Source organism: Apium graveolens, chromosome 4 (assembly GCF_009905375.1).
Source record: "Apium graveolens cultivar Ventura chromosome 4, ASM990537v1, whole genome shotgun sequence".
In the NCBI taxonomy this organism is placed as follows: domain Eukaryota; kingdom Viridiplantae; phylum Streptophyta; class Magnoliopsida; order Apiales; family Apiaceae; genus Apium; species Apium graveolens.
This window is the reverse complement of record NC_133650.1, coordinates 9963918-9979875: the sequence shown is the minus strand read 5'-3', so window position 1 is coordinate 9979875 and position 15958 is coordinate 9963918. Positions and strand designations below refer to the sequence as shown.

The 15958-nt window shown below is 32.6% G+C and overlaps 1 protein-coding gene across 1 annotated transcript; it reads left to right on the top strand.

Annotated features, from left to right (window-relative positions):
* Window positions 1–578: 578 nt before the first annotated feature.
* LOC141717712 (protein PHYTOCHROME KINASE SUBSTRATE 1-like) lies at window positions 579–2401 on the top strand. The gene has a single exon (XM_074519886.1). It carries the CDS (start codon window positions 1130–1132, stop codon window positions 2303–2305), a length of 1176 nt encoding a protein of 391 aa, XP_074375987.1. The 5' UTR covers window positions 579–1129; the 3' UTR covers window positions 2306–2401.
* The last annotated feature ends 13557 nt before the right edge of the window (window positions 2402–15958 follow it).

The following is a 15958-nucleotide window of genomic DNA, read 5'->3' as shown; positions in this document are numbered from 1 at the left end:
ATAAGCAGATAAAAAGATATTCATCTCTATTGTTGTTGATTTATTAGGTCTGTACCTTATGCAATCTGCAGCTAGTGTTTTCTTTGTGTACCCAGTACCTTTAGTATGTTAATTCCAGAGGTTGGTTGTTTCCAGGTAAAAAGCTGGAGTATGTTTCACTCTTTCTCCTGGTAAACAGCTGAACCATGTTTCACTTTCTCCTGGTTTTCCAGGTTCTTCATGTTTTCTTGTCGAATTTACTAAAAAGTTTCTTAGCAAAAAATAAATAAAAATACTACTTAATATACCGGCTTGTAGTTCAGTTGGAATATTGCATACTGTGCAAGATTTAAGTCGATCAATCAGCACAACTGATATCTGAAAAAAAAAACTTTATCCATTCTGACAACGACTCCGCCGAATACTGCCTTGGTGTCTATAAAATGAATGGATGACCTCAAGCTGTGTTTCCTAGCCACTTGTTTATTCTAACTTGGTTAATATACATTCTTAAATAGTTGGATTTAAGCTTGAAGAAAGTACCATATGTTTCTGATATAATATCTCAATATCTAACAAATTACACAAGTAGGGACTGAAGTGTGGATGGCTGTCCTGTTCCTGTCAAACTGCTTGGTACAGTCATTCTATTATCCCAACTGCTACTCACTGGCAACATAAATATATTGTAACCTTCACAAAGTTGGTTGTTAATCTGATCCACTAGTTTTTCATATGAGTGTAAGGTGACAAATTGGGAAATGATTATATTTTGGTAGGCTCCAACTAATTCCTTGCTAATTTGTCTCCTCCATTTGTCTCCATTTGTCTACTTATAGAAGCTTGAAGTAGCAAACCAACCCAGCCCTCTCCAGAATCAAAGTTTCTTTTCTTTTGTCAATATCTCTACATGTCTCATCTCTAAACCGTCCCAACAGTCCTCCCTCCTCGAAAGAAAAAACATGTGCTTGCATTTCATGCATGTTGAATTGTTTGCCACTCTGTTGATGTGCATGTATCCATCTATTTTACAAGATATATTCCATTACTGAAATTAGCTCCAATTGTCCTCTCATACTACAACAATTCATTTTTTGTGGGTCTGTGTAAAATTATACCGGCTACCATTGAAAACCATCTGTTCCACTCCATGGAGTGTTTGGATATGGATAGCAACCTTCGTGTTGCCTCGTTTTCTTGTTATCTTAGCTCTCAGGATGAAAAGTCTGTGCTCAATATTGCTGGAGGAATTCCATATTCTTCTTCTCCCGTCATGTCACCTGAAGAGATTCCACGTCTGATCAACTTGGGGAGAAGTAAGAACAATGAGCCTGAATTTAGTGTATTTGCTGCTGACAAGTACTTCAACACAAAAAAGGAACATTCTAATGCTTCAAAGTATGAGGCTGAAAAGGAAAAGGGTGTTGACATGCACCTTCTACAACAGAAAATAAGGCCAAAAACTCCAAGTATTAGTTCTAAAGCAAGCAGCTGGAACAGCCAATCTGTGTTGTTACAAAGTCTCCACAGAAACACCTCCCAAACAAAGCACAGGAAGGGTAAATATTTTCCATTTTTTGGTTGTCAGGGATCTTGTTCAGAAAAGAAGGCCGTCTCCGTCAACCAAAGTGTTGAATATGGAGTACTTCATGACATCCAGCAGTCTCAACCTGAACCAAAAACGCTAGAGCAATTTTCATTCCCAGTTCTGAATTCAGGGATCACAAGTTTGAAAGTTGACGAACAGTTTAAAGAAGAAAAGGTACAAGTCGACCCTCGAAATTCAATCGAGGTGTTTGGATTTACAAAGGCGAAAAAGAGAGATAACATAGCAATCAATATGGAGAGGAAGCTGTCCATTTTAACATGGGATGCAATTCCAAAGGTCCAGAGCCTTGCGACAACTTCTTTTGGGAGCAGTGCACTATGCGATGATATGGCTAGTGATGCCAGTTCCGATTTATTTGAGATAGAGAACATTTCAGGCATGGATCATGCAGTGTTATCTAGGCAAGAATCTTGCAACACGTCCTGCATGACCCCCACTACACGGTATGCGCCAAGTGAGGCTAGCATAGAGTGGAGTGTTGTCACAGCCAGTGCTGCAGATTTCTCGTCTGTTGTCTCTGATTATGAAGATGCAAGTGTCAGTGTCAAAGGAAGGATGACATCTGGACAGGGAAGAAACAGAAATACCTGTCCTCGAAAAGTAGTTATGAAAGATCCGCCAAAATCTGGAACTAGCAACCTGTTGGGATGCAGGAACCATAAAGCGGTAAGGGTAGCAGAGTCCACCCACAGGACTAATGAGAAATTCGAAAGATGAAACCAAAAATCGATTTCCAGGAATCTCATATCATGTTCTTGTCAGCAGCTTGCACTATAATAACTGTCTTTATCTAGTAAATAAATTAGAGGAAGCTGCCAAAGTCTTATTTGTTTTGCATCATTAGTTAAGGTTAAGTTTGTTTGAAACATGTTACTTCTTAAGCTTACTCTTCACTGTTGCTTGTTCTGCAACTGTAATCACTTTATGTATGTCCTCTTTTCTATTACTGAATGTTTCATATCTGTATGTGTTTTGTCACCAACGGCAGAACAGAACATTCCCAAAAAAGCACTTGGACCCTTGTTTAAAGTGATGATCAATTATAATGGACACACCATGTCTGATAAAACTCCATTGTTCAATTAAAATTATAATCTTGTATCTAGATACTTTATTGGGGGTCACCAATGTTAGGAGCATCTGCCTGGTGCATATATAAAGCAACTTTTGCTAACATAGGACCTTGAGTGTGTTTATTTTAGGTTTGCATGTATTTAAAGTTCACCTTTAACTCCTTAAGGCACTTAAAAATATCTAGAATTGTTACATAATTGACACACCACAAATCAAACTATTTTTTCTATAGGTTTCCTTTATCTTATCAACCATACTGCCTCAATTATCTTCCAACAACTGAAGTAGGTCATATGCAGGGTGTGAGAAAATTTTCTGGTTGAGTTAGCTGTTCTGCTTTTTTGCGTTTCTCGGAGTTCCAACGGTCCGCTGCGTCAAGGGTTGTCCTTAGTCTGGACTCAACATAGGGAATGTACATATATGCTTCTATATGAATTATGTAGTGATGACAACTGTGAGAGGATGCCTAATCTAAAAATATTACCATCATATTTAATTTATTGAACTGGATAGATACCTACATTCGTAACATTAGCCTTATAATTCAAAATCAATGTTTTCAGAATAAACCACCACTGATAATTCCAATAGTCAAGAATTAGGATGAGTAAAGAGTACTCATGAGATGCACGCAGATCTTATCCTTCCTCATAGACTCGGATTGGCCTCATCTCTGTTCATCGCCTTAATTCAAGTAATTAAATATGTGGAGAAGAGAAAGAAAAATACAGCTATCGCATTCAATAGTTTGAAATAATTGCGCAAAATTTGTTTGAGATATAGGCAGAGAGAGTAGTTCTTCACATGAGAGGTGGTACAACAATGCCAGAGGCGCATCATGCAAATGGAATGTTTTAAATTTCACAGGGGGCCGCCAACTTTATGATTTTAAAGGGACCAACTGAAGTAGGAATGTGATGATACTGATATCAATATCAATCTTCTTGAAACAATAGGTGGATAATTCTTCTGGGACTGATATGCAGAAGAGCATTAAATTTGTGGCATTTATGCGGTATTGGAATATTGTGAAAAGGTCCAATATAGAGGTTGCATATCAATGTCACTTTGAAAGTTGACAGTAACTACAAGAGAATTCGAGTTCTTGGCGTCGGTATTATTAAATGAGATGCAGGATCGATATATTTGCAGTAGGCAAAACTAGAAAGGTTCAAGTTTGGTTGTTGGATATAACAATAGCTGCCGTATTTGTTGGTATAATTTCAAGTGAAGTAGAAAAATATTTGCTACATTTACCTTGAGGTCATGTTCCCTTGGTGTGCATTAATTAAGCTTTATCTAACATACAGGCGTCGGATCCATATTCGCGGAAACCTAAAAAAAATTTCTATGATCAGGCCCATTAAAATAATGATCTAAACATTCTGGAGCCGTGTGTTAAGTATGACTTATATAACACATTAGGGTACCTTGGACATTTGTAAATTCCAGTTTCAAGACTTGTGGCCTTACTCTTACAGTAAGTAATAAGTTTACTGTGACTTGTAATCCGATCTTCATCGCAGATTCACCCTATGTGTTTATTTGAAATTAAGGTTTTCTATATAAAATCAAGACGAATGCACATAGTTAATTTAAATATTACAAAAATGTCATTCAACTTTTATGAACAATCGAAGTCATTTCAAGTTTTCTCTTAAACTGTTCAAAATCTAGGAGTATCTAGAAAGAGGATTAGGTATTTTGGTTAGTTAAAATAATATAAAATAATAATTAATTAAAATTCAGATGATGAAAAAAATATTTTGCTCCAATGTTATTATCTATATAGTTAACTGTTCTTTAAAAATCATAATATAGTATTAGTTTTAAAATTTTAAGATCATGTGAATGATTTTATACCAATTAGAGCATTTTCAATGGTATTGGTTATAATTTACATAGAACATGTAAGACATTGTATTTTGATGGTATTGGTTATATTGGTTAGCTATATTTTAAAAATAGTATGTTATTAAAATTTATGAAGTTATAAATAGAATATATTAATTTAATATGGTAATAAATGATTAGAATTTTTTTTACAGATTTTTCTTACAGATCTATAGTGGTTCAATAAATATAGTCAATATTAAGAGGTTGACTATATTTATAAATAAGGAGAATGTACCATTGGAGATGTATTTTTTTACATAATCTCTATATTTTTTTATTAATAATTTTTAGCTAAGAGTTCTATATAGTTGGAAATTCTCTTAAATCTATAAAGAGAATATTATTTTAACTTTTTTAATCGTGACAATTATAGATAATGACTTTATAATCAACAAATTCTGTTAATTAAAATTTGTTGTCCACCTAAAAATAAAGAATATAGTTAAGAAGTGACTATGAGTTAGAGATGCTATAAGTACTTTTATAGTTTTATGAATCTAAAAGGTAGCCAAATTCCATATTATCATATCCAATCAATTAAATTACCTAACATATTTGCGGATTATTGAGTAACTTCGAGTTGATTTCCTTAAAACTTCCTAATATAGACTGGAATGTACTGTTTATAGGTAATATTTTCTTTTTATCTTGGCACGTGATCTAAAATTTGCTCACTTTAGCAATTAGCAACTCATACTTGTTTCATTACTACTCGTTGGTAACCCTGCTTCGCACGAGTCCAAAATTAAAAATTATTGTATCACATTATTATTTATATAAAATTGAAATTCATAATCGGTGTATAATAGCTAATATAATTTGATAATTATCTTATAATTAGTTTTTTCAATATAGTTTATTTGATATTACTTAATTATCGATAAAAATTACGATTGAATGAATACTAACTAAAAATAAAATAAAATTTATAAATAATATAAGTCGGTTTGTATTAAAAACAAAGTTTATTGAGAATAGAAGTCAACTTATATCAGGTAAGTACCAAAATTGATATATTGGTATTTTTTTACACCAAATTATACATTATTTCACTTATTAATAAAGAGTCTAGATTCTTTCTAACTATCATCTTCAAACGGTACCAAAATTGTAAACATGATCGGCCCTTACATAAGGCCACCAATCGCCTAGGGCACCATGATGAATAGGAATACCAAAAAATTTCAGTAATATATATCTTAATAGGTGTAATTTTTCAGGTATTTTAAAAAAATTAATTGATATGAATCATCGAACCTTCCACACTTCTTCGGTTGTCATAATTCACCATCTAAATCTTAAACTTTTTGAGATGCTAAATTATTGTTAAAAGTAAATTATTATTTTTTTCGAATTATACAAAGGAATACAAAGGACATACACCAACAATTTGAAATTCTTAAAGAATTTATTAATAACAATACATTGAAGTAATTAGGTACAATGTGACGGGAAAGTGGCGTGACACTAAAAAATGTATTTTTCTTATCTCGCTAATGTCACTCTCACTCGAGACCGGATAAGGTGTGAAGTTAAAAGTTTAGTAATATTTTGAGTTTTTTTTAAAAAAATTATTAGATTAGTCATATTTTCTATTTTTATCAATTTTTTTAAAATTTAATTTTAAGTAAATAAAATACTGCTTTATATTATTTATTAATATTACTTCATTTCTTTAATTTAGTTATTATAGGTCTATATATTAAAAGAGTAAAAGAGGCAAACTGAGCCATTTTAATTAATTGAAAATTACGATTTTGCCTTGTTATTTTAAAATTTATAAAAATGTCATCCTTACACAATTTTACTTAAAAATAAGTACAATTAGTATATCCACTAGTAATCGAACCCTATACTCGTCATATGTGCCCGTAACATTTTGAATTCATTTTAAAATTATTATGAATTCATTTTAAAATTCTTATTAGATAAGTCACATTCTCTCTTTTTATCAAATTCTCTTTTTATAAATAATTTTTGAGTAAATAAAATACTGATTTATATTACTTATAGATGTCACTCCGTTTTTTTAATTTAGTTCTAATAGTTTTACTATGAAATTTCAAAAATGTCATCACTTTGTTATTTAAACAAAAAAATACGCACATGCGCACTTATATATGTGTGTGTATATATATCATTTATATATATATATATTATTTATATATATGTATATCAATTATTTTATTAATTGTTATGATTTATATTTTTCTAATATTAAATATTTTGTAATAATTCATTTGAATTTGTTATGTAAAAATCATAATTCAGTTAATTAAGTTTGACCTAATGAATTATGGAGTTAAGAGTATTTAGTTTAATCCGGAAGTACTGTAAATTACTACTCGGATAAAAAATCTAATATATCAAACTGTTAACTTATAAAACTAATTTATTAGAATAGATATGTATAATATAAAAATTACATGTTATTTTAAAGATGAAACCAACCGTAACAACATATATTATTATTCTTATAATTATTATATACATCTCCTAGATAACAGAAAAAAATATTTATAATAATTCACTATGAGGTAAAAATTGTTACTTTTGTACAAAATCGGGCATATAGATTACACTTTGACGTGAGTGAGTAAATTATGTAAGTATATTAAATAATTAAATAATTATATTTGTTCAATATTTTTTACAATTTATTCATTTTTAGACTTTTTAAAGTTTAATCTGAGTATGATCGAGTTTAACCCGAGTTATACTTAAAAGCGAGTTTTATTCGAACTAATGATCAATTAGTTCGTGTATAAATTCGAGTACGTGTACTCGATCGATATCTTGATTAAAACGATCGAGTTTTAGAATAAAGATTTGGATTAGCAGGGTAATGATACGGAAAAATAAAATATTAAAATTTGATCTAATATAAATAATATATTGAATGTAGTGCATTTCATTATTTGTTATTAAGTATATTTCAAAAATAAGAAAATGATTGCTAAAAGATTTATTAAATTAGACAATAATTTACACCTTCATTTTGGCCAATATAATTTTTATCATGATACTTTTCTAAGTATACTTCATTTGTTATTATATTCCAAGTGAGCATGTCATTTTACATTCGTTTCAATATGTCTTACGATCTTATTAATTTTCCCACAGTGCATGTATATATAATAGGATTTAAAATATTGTCTTATTTTTAAAATAATCTATAATTTTGTTGATCAATTTCTTTACAATGTAATGTAATAAATATTTTTAATTTTTAATTTGTCATTTTTTTTATTATAAATCAATTTTAATATGATTTTATATTAAAAAAGATGAGATATTATTAATATTTTTATATAATATGAATTATATATAAAAAAATATTAAAAATATAAAATTATTATTTTTAATTATTTCCCGAATTCCTGCGAGAATTACCATTAGGGAGGGGATCAAAGAGGAAAAGAATCCTCGTTCAGGGTTCGGGGTGAGTTCGTGGATCGGGGTGGGGATCACACTTCCCGACCTCGAAGTGACTCGATACATATCCCTATCTGTGTTGTAAAAATTGGAAATCGGGTAAGATCGGTCGAGCTACCGATTTAGGATTAATTGAAAATCAGGGATTAATCGAAAGCATTAATCGGAGTAAAAATCGAATGTATTATGATATTAAATTATATTTAATATATTATTATCATTATATTAGTTATTTATTAACAAATATATATTTATTATATCATATTTATATACTTATTCATATTTAAATTAATATAGTATTTTAATCTTAATAAATAATTATATATACTCCAATAAAGAAAAATTCATAAAAATTAATCGGATTTCAAAGATCGAATTGGTCGGATACTTTGTACGGGATTAATCGGTGAATCGAGGATTTATCGGGGATTTTTAGAACACTGATCCCTATAAACAAAGTTCAAATGTTTTTGTTTTGATAAAATAGTTTTGATTTTTTACTAATTAAGCTTATATACTTTACAATAAGTATCTAATCTCAAAATTTTCGAAATTAGCGAGAATCGAACTCTACAACAAAAGAAAAGTAAGCTCTCACCACTTAAGTTGTCTAATCTTACTTTGACGGTATGTATGAAAAGAAAAAAAAGTAAGACAATCCAGTAATGAACTTTATGTCATCACATTTTTATTTATTTAAATTTTACGAGATGTAATCAAATTTATAAAATTTATCGTCAATATTACATAATTGTTGTACGAATATGAAATATAAGATAAAATAAAAATAAATATTTTTTTAGTATTCAAAAATCATTTCCATATAAATGCAAGTTCGCACGTGATAATATTTTGATATATATATAGGCCCGTGCCTCGAACGGGCATTTACGCTAATATATCTTATAATCTTACAAATTTACAAATGAATATTTGTTCTTATAAATTGTCTGGGTGAGCGAGGATCGAATCCAAAACCTAAAATAATAGAGGATAAACTTTTAATCACTCAATCTATATAACCGTGCTCGTAAAATGTAATTATTAATATTAATATTGCATTGTTAAGATAGGAAGATCTTATATTTTATAAAAGAGTTTAGAGAAACTAGTTGTTAAGGATGAGGCAAATGAACTAGTGTTAGGATTGGATGTTGAACTTATATTTTCCAGAAAGCGCAAACTTTGTAAGATAATAGTTCATTTTGATGATCTTGGGATTGCTGCAAGTCTGGATAATTTGAATTTGAGTAATTTGTTATTTTTTAGTTCGGATATTTCAGACTCGAAAGAACAAGAAACTCATTAGCGTCACATGTTATTTTTTTAGAGTAAATCGTATTTTGCACCCCTGACAAATATTTACTTTCGCACTTTGGTCCTAAACTATTAATTTAAGCAGAATGCATCCCTTAGCTATTAATTTTAATTCAATATACACCCCTTTGGCTAACTACCGTTGACTGTTAACAGTCAACGTTAGTCAACCATGGGTAATAATGAACTAAAAATTTTAAACGGCTATATAGTCTATGATATATACAGGGGTATTATATAAACACTCATACACATCCTCTTCTTCCTCCTCCTTCCATTTTCGTTCTTCTACCTCTTCATTTTAATGGCTGCCAAGTGTTATTGTGGTGCTTGGTCTGTGCAGCAAACCGCATGGACAACAGCAAATGCCGGTCGTCGATTTATGGCTTGCCCATATGAAAAATGCAGTTTTTTCAATTGAATTGACCCTTCGATGTGCGATAGAGCTCGTGTAATTATCCCAGGACTAATACGGAGGATTAATCGGCTTGAAGCGGAGCTTAAAAATGTCCAGCAAACAGAAATGATTAGTGTTAGTGTTCTTCATGAAAGTGCCCCGGGGGATGAATGCAGTGCAATGGATGAAAGAACTGTTTGGGAGGAGGCAAAAACAAAAAGAGGAACTTGTAATAAAGCTTTGTTATTGTTGTTGTTCACTTGATTTTTTTATTTTGTTAAGTTACGTATTGTCTGATTGATGTACTGGTGATCTGGTAATTGCAATTGTATGAGTTTATGAGTTTGAATAAAATTGTAGAAGCATTAAATATAATTATTGTTGGTTGTGATTTGAATGTTGTAGTAGTTGGTGGTTGGAGTGAATCAATTCGTGTGTAAGGAAAAGCATGAAAGTAGATACCAAAGTGCAGTTCCATTAATTACACAAAATGACCGGTAGCAAATAGTAGCAAATAGTACTAACAAAATAAGGTTTTAATACCAATAACCACTACCAAAATAACAATACAGATAAGTGTATTGTCCAACCAAAGATCGCCATCCATACTAATAATAAAACATAAGTTATACGGTTCTGAAATGTTGTTGAAACAACTATGTCAAACTTTCTTCTTCCTCATTTGCTTCTGCATATTAAACCTAGTTGTTTCCAAGTTTTTGAGAGATGTAAACTTCTGTCCCTCAACTGGTTTGAAACCATTCCAATTTGGTCCCTTCTTCTGACTGAGTGGCTTGAAAGGCCTGATTATACCACCATGAGTTGAAGTAGCAACAACAACAGTATTGGACCTTAAAGCTTTCTTCAGTGGACTTCTGTTGACCTTTAATGGTTGGCCTTTCTCTTTCAGTTTTTCAGATTTGGTCTTTGTCCCAATTTTATTATCAGATTTTCCCTTTTTTGCAAATGGTTTAGTATTACATTCCTGCATCAAGTAAATCCATTTAATTATCACATCATTTTCATTACAATACTCCTTTATAATAGTAGTGATAGAATTTGAGTTACCTTCACTGAGCAAGTTCTTTTATTATGTCCTACTTGGTTGCAGTTGGTGCTAGAGATGCACAAAAGGCCCATCGGGCCGGGCTTTGACCGGGCCGGGCTTTTCGGGCTTTCACTTTGACCGGGCCGGGCTGGGCCGGGCTTTTCGAAAATATCAGAGCCCGATTTGGGCCCTTGAGGCGGGCCTAACCGGGCTTTTTTCGGGCCGGATCGGGCCGGGCCGGGCTTTTTCTAATTTAAATTGGATCGAGTTTTATTAGAGATTCTGAAGATTACATATGTTAACAACTAGATCATCGTAAAAATGTATTAGTTTACACGGAATATTTTATGAAAATATTACTTCGTTGAAATTATTTAAGTTCGGCAAAAAATAAACATGTGTATATAATAATATGTTTTATCATTATTATCCAAATATATATAATATATTTACTATATCTTCTTACATTATTTATACAATGAAGTATATAAATAATATTATTAATCACAAATATGTAAACATATATGTGTTTAAAGTATTATTTATATTTATAGTAAATGTGAATTCATAAATATATAAGAAAATATATTAGAATAATCAAATTTTAACTGGGCTTTTTCGGGCTTTAATCGGGCCGGGCCGGGCCGAAACCCGGGCTTTTAACGGGGCCGGGCCGGGCCGGGCCGGGCCGCGCTTTGCCTAAAAATATAGGGCCCGTCAAGGCCCTAAGCCCGGGGCGGGACCGGGCCGGGCTTTGACCGGACTGGGCTTGACCGGGCTTTGACCGGATCGGGCCGGACCAGATTTTCGGGTCCGGACTTTTTGTGCATCTCTAGTTGGTGCAAGTCCTTGGGTTAGAAGTTTCTTCAGGTGGTATGGCTTCTTCTTCTTGTTGTTTCTTTTCTTGGTCAATTCTCTACACATGAATAAAGTCACAAATGTAGCAGAAAAGGTGGTTAATTTTCATTAACAAAAACAAGGAGATACATGTAGAAGAAATGGAAAATGTTACCTTTGTCTGGCATGTCCTAGTGTTGTGTCCTCATGCTCCACACCAAGTGCATTGAACTGAAGTACTAGTCATCTTTAACATAGTTGGATTATTTTTTCTTGTTTGGACAATGTCATTAGGTTTGTCCCTTTTTTTCTTAGGCCTTCCTGGAGCAATTCTTGGCAGTGGAGGTAATATAGGTGTCTCATTTGTTTCCTCCCGAAATTCTTCTCCATTTAAAGGTTCAAGTATATGACTGTACACTCTCAAATACCACTCTTTCTTGTGGCACTCATGCACGTAATCTAAGGGACTTTTTTTTTTGAAAAAAAATACAAGCACATGCATGAAAACAGAGAATACCTGTTAATTACCATTTCCTACAGGCACAAGTATGGTTTTGTAGGTCACAGACTATTTGATGGTCTCCTTCAGTCATAGTTACAAGATATTTACTCCCACCATTCCAAGATGGTCTTGCCCTAGCAGCCATTTCCATTGACCTAGAAATTTCACATTATATGATATTACTCCCATTTTTTACTTGGTCAAAATATGGAATGAAAAGTATAGAAACTACCTTTGTAGCTTTTTCAGAGGTTTGTTGTAGAAAACTGTATCTTTCTTTTCCATTCTAGTGAGCCTTTTACATATTCTTTCCATGCAAGTAATTTGAATTGACTTTATCATTGTCATTATGCTCATATCTCTTAACTTGTTAATAGCATGGTTGAACACCTCATAATTATTATTGACAAACATGTCACTTTTGCATACTTCTCTGAAGGCTGACCTGCTCCACTGGGACTTTGGTTTAGCAACCAACCAGTCATATGCCCTTGGTGCAAGCTGATATTATAGTCACAGTTGATATCAAGAACATAAAATGATATACATAAATGATATATATTGTGAATTAAATGTAGAAGTCTTACCTTTTTCAGTGCACCCATATTCATCTTGTAGTGATAATCTGTAGTGGATTTAGCTGCACTCCATAATAACCTTCTTACACCAATACCCTTATGCTCCTTCCATAAATTCCTGTACAGGTGCATCACACAGAAGCGATGCTCAGCTGCATGTACTTGGGATTCAAGTGCATTGACAAGGCCTTTCTGCCTATCTAAAATGAAGGTATAAGATCCTGCATTCTCCATTCTTAAATCATCTTTCAGCAGCCTAATAAATCATTCCCAAGAGTCATTATTTTCAGCCTCCACTTATACCCAAGCAAGGGGATACATCCCATTATTGGGATCAGTTACAACTGCTGTTAGTAGTATACCACCTAGGGGGCCTTTTAGATGGCATCCATCTAAGCCTATCAAGGGCATACAACCATCAAGAAATCCTTCTTTCACGGGGCCAAGGCACACATAAAACCTCTTGAACCTCATATCAGTCACTCCTGATTCAGCTTGCTCAGACATTATTTTCATAGTTAAGGTAGGCATCTGCTTCTTTATCTCATTTTGCATATGCAAATACCTTGGCATACTCCATTTCATGCTTCCCAAGAATGTTGTCTTTTACTTTTTTCAATGCTCTGTAAATCATGGATAGGGAGATTTTACACTTTAAGTCATTGACAACTCTAGAATGAAATGCTTGTGTCGACCATGTGGGGTTCATTCTGATTTCATCTTCATACTCAACAGCTATCCATGTAGAATTAACACACTTTTGTTCCCATGTTGGATTGCAGGTGTGTTAATCAATAAATGTTTTGATTTGAATAGACTCTGAACTCTGCAGCTTTATCCCATAATATTTCCATTCACAACCCCCACTGCAAATCTATTTTATTTTATTTGCCAAATTCTTCTTCAGTCTTATAGGCCTCTGTTGAACAATATCATGTTTTCGAACTGCTTCTCTGAAAATGATGCCAGTGTTAAATAACATTCCAAGTTCAAACTGAGGATTACCCATATCCGTCATTTCATTGAATTCTGGAAACTGGAAAACCTCTTCATCACAACTAGATATGGCCATTCTTTCATCAGAACTATTGTAGCTGCCCTCTGAACTAGAATCTGAGCATTTAGACATAATATCTTTGTCTTAAAACTTGGAATCATCAGCTACCTCTACCTCTTGAATTGGATCACCTTACTCATCTTCTTCAAGTGGATCATCTTGTTCATCTTGTCTAACTTCTTTACCTTTTTTTTGTACCTGATGTACTTCCAACCTCCCAAATTCCCTTAACTTTCTTCCTTACCTTAGCATGCCTCTTTCCATTATCAGGTACAACTTCTTCTTGACTAGGCTGGCTAGCATTAGGACCACTGTCTTCCAAAATTACTGCGGTATTTTCAATATTTTTGAATAATCCCTAATGAATAATGAACAGAAAAAGGTCAAGACATATACAAGCAAAATCTTATCAGAAAAAAGGTTATACTAGGAGACACAAATACTAAACTTACCCTCAACAGTGAATATCTTCCTCCTCTTCTGGTCCTGTAAGGAGGATTTGGAGGAGGATTTCTTTTCTTCTTCTTTGGTAGTATGTCTACCTCACTACCACTGGAATCAACATTTGAACTATCCCCTTCAAACTAAGCTTATCATCATCTTTGCTTCCCTCTCCATTTTCACAGTCCTCAACCATATCCTTCTCTCCATATTGACATTCCTCCCTAATATCCTCAATTCTCTCAATTTTGTCATCCTCTTCCAATTGAGTGAATGAGAAATCATACAAATCTCCCCCAAAATCAATAACTGAATCAGTGGTGTACAAATCCAAACATCTACTATAGCAAATAAAATCACTTAGTGCTTCCACATCTACGGGTGTAACAACTGGAAGCAACCCTTTCAGTAATTCACTATTTGGAAAGCAAAACCACACACAATATTCACCTATGACTAGGCCTAGCTCTGTCATCATGGACTCCAAGTCATAAAAATTAAAATTCTTTTCTGAACACGTGTCAAAATAACTCATTTCACCACCAATGTACGCATTTGGACCCTCGTCAAATTCCCCACCATGGTGCACTTTAATTGAAAAATACTTCGGAAAAGCTGTAAAATTTACATGTAGATATCCCTCAATAGGCTTACAGATCAAACAATTTTAAAATATGACAAACAAACAGAGTATCAAATATTTGTTTATTGACTAAAATATGAGTATATTATTAATGGAGACACAAACGAGATCGCAAAGCACTTCAACACATTGTATATATATCACAGAGGCAACTACACATAAACAAATACTAACTCATGCATGCAAAATCAAAACAAACTATACTTGAACTATAATCCAGGTCATAGAAATGTACCCTCAGAAGAATAATCAGGTATGTCAGACCCATTCGCCAGTTTGGGTTCTTCGATCACCGGAACTTCTTGACCTTCCTCCAACACTTTCACCCAATATTCAACAGGAACTTCCGCCCAAGTCGTATTATCTCGATCAACTATCCTTAAATTGTCCTTGCATGATATGTCAATTTCGTGATCCACTTTTTAGGGTTTCCAATCGTCGGTTAAGGGTTTAGAAGAAAAGGGGGGAAATGGAAAATGAAGAAGTGAGGGGACAATTTTTAGAGTCGTGTATTTACCTGATTTCATTTTTATTTTATTTTAATTGTATATTAGGTAAAATTACTGAATTAACCATCTGTCTATCCGTTGACTGTTAAATATTCACGGTAGTTAGTCAAAATGGTGCATATTGAATTAAAATTAATAGCTGAGGGATGCATTCTGCTTAAATTAATAGTTTGGGACCAAAGTGCGAAAGTGAATATTTATAAGGGGTGCAAAGTGTGATTCACTCTATTTTTTATTCAAGTTTTCTCTAATAAAATGATTTTATCTTATTTGTAATGGTTCGAGAGTTACAATTTATAAGAAGTGAAATAAAACACATATTTTTAAATGTTATTGCATATATAAGTTGTATAAAATTTTTAATTATACGTATATATATAAAATGAGTAAGAGCTAAAAAATACATGTGCCATTTTCGAATCTCACTCAGATTGTTAGAGCCGGACCTGATTGTAAATAAAGGCTCCGTTTGAGAGTGTTGTTGAAAACTATTGTGCTGTGAGAAAAAATACTGGTGGAAAAAGTGTTGTCCGGAAAATTAGATGACTGTTTGGTAATATTTTTTAATTTATTCATATTTTAATATATAATATATAAAAATAATGTTTTGAGAAAGTTTGATGATGAAACTGATAA

Bases quoted from the DNA above. Each gene is read 5' to 3' on its own strand.
- LOC141717712 (XM_074519886.1), top strand. From the start codon at position 1,130: ATGGAGTGTTTGGATATGGATAGCAACCTTCGTGTTGCCTCGTTTTCT.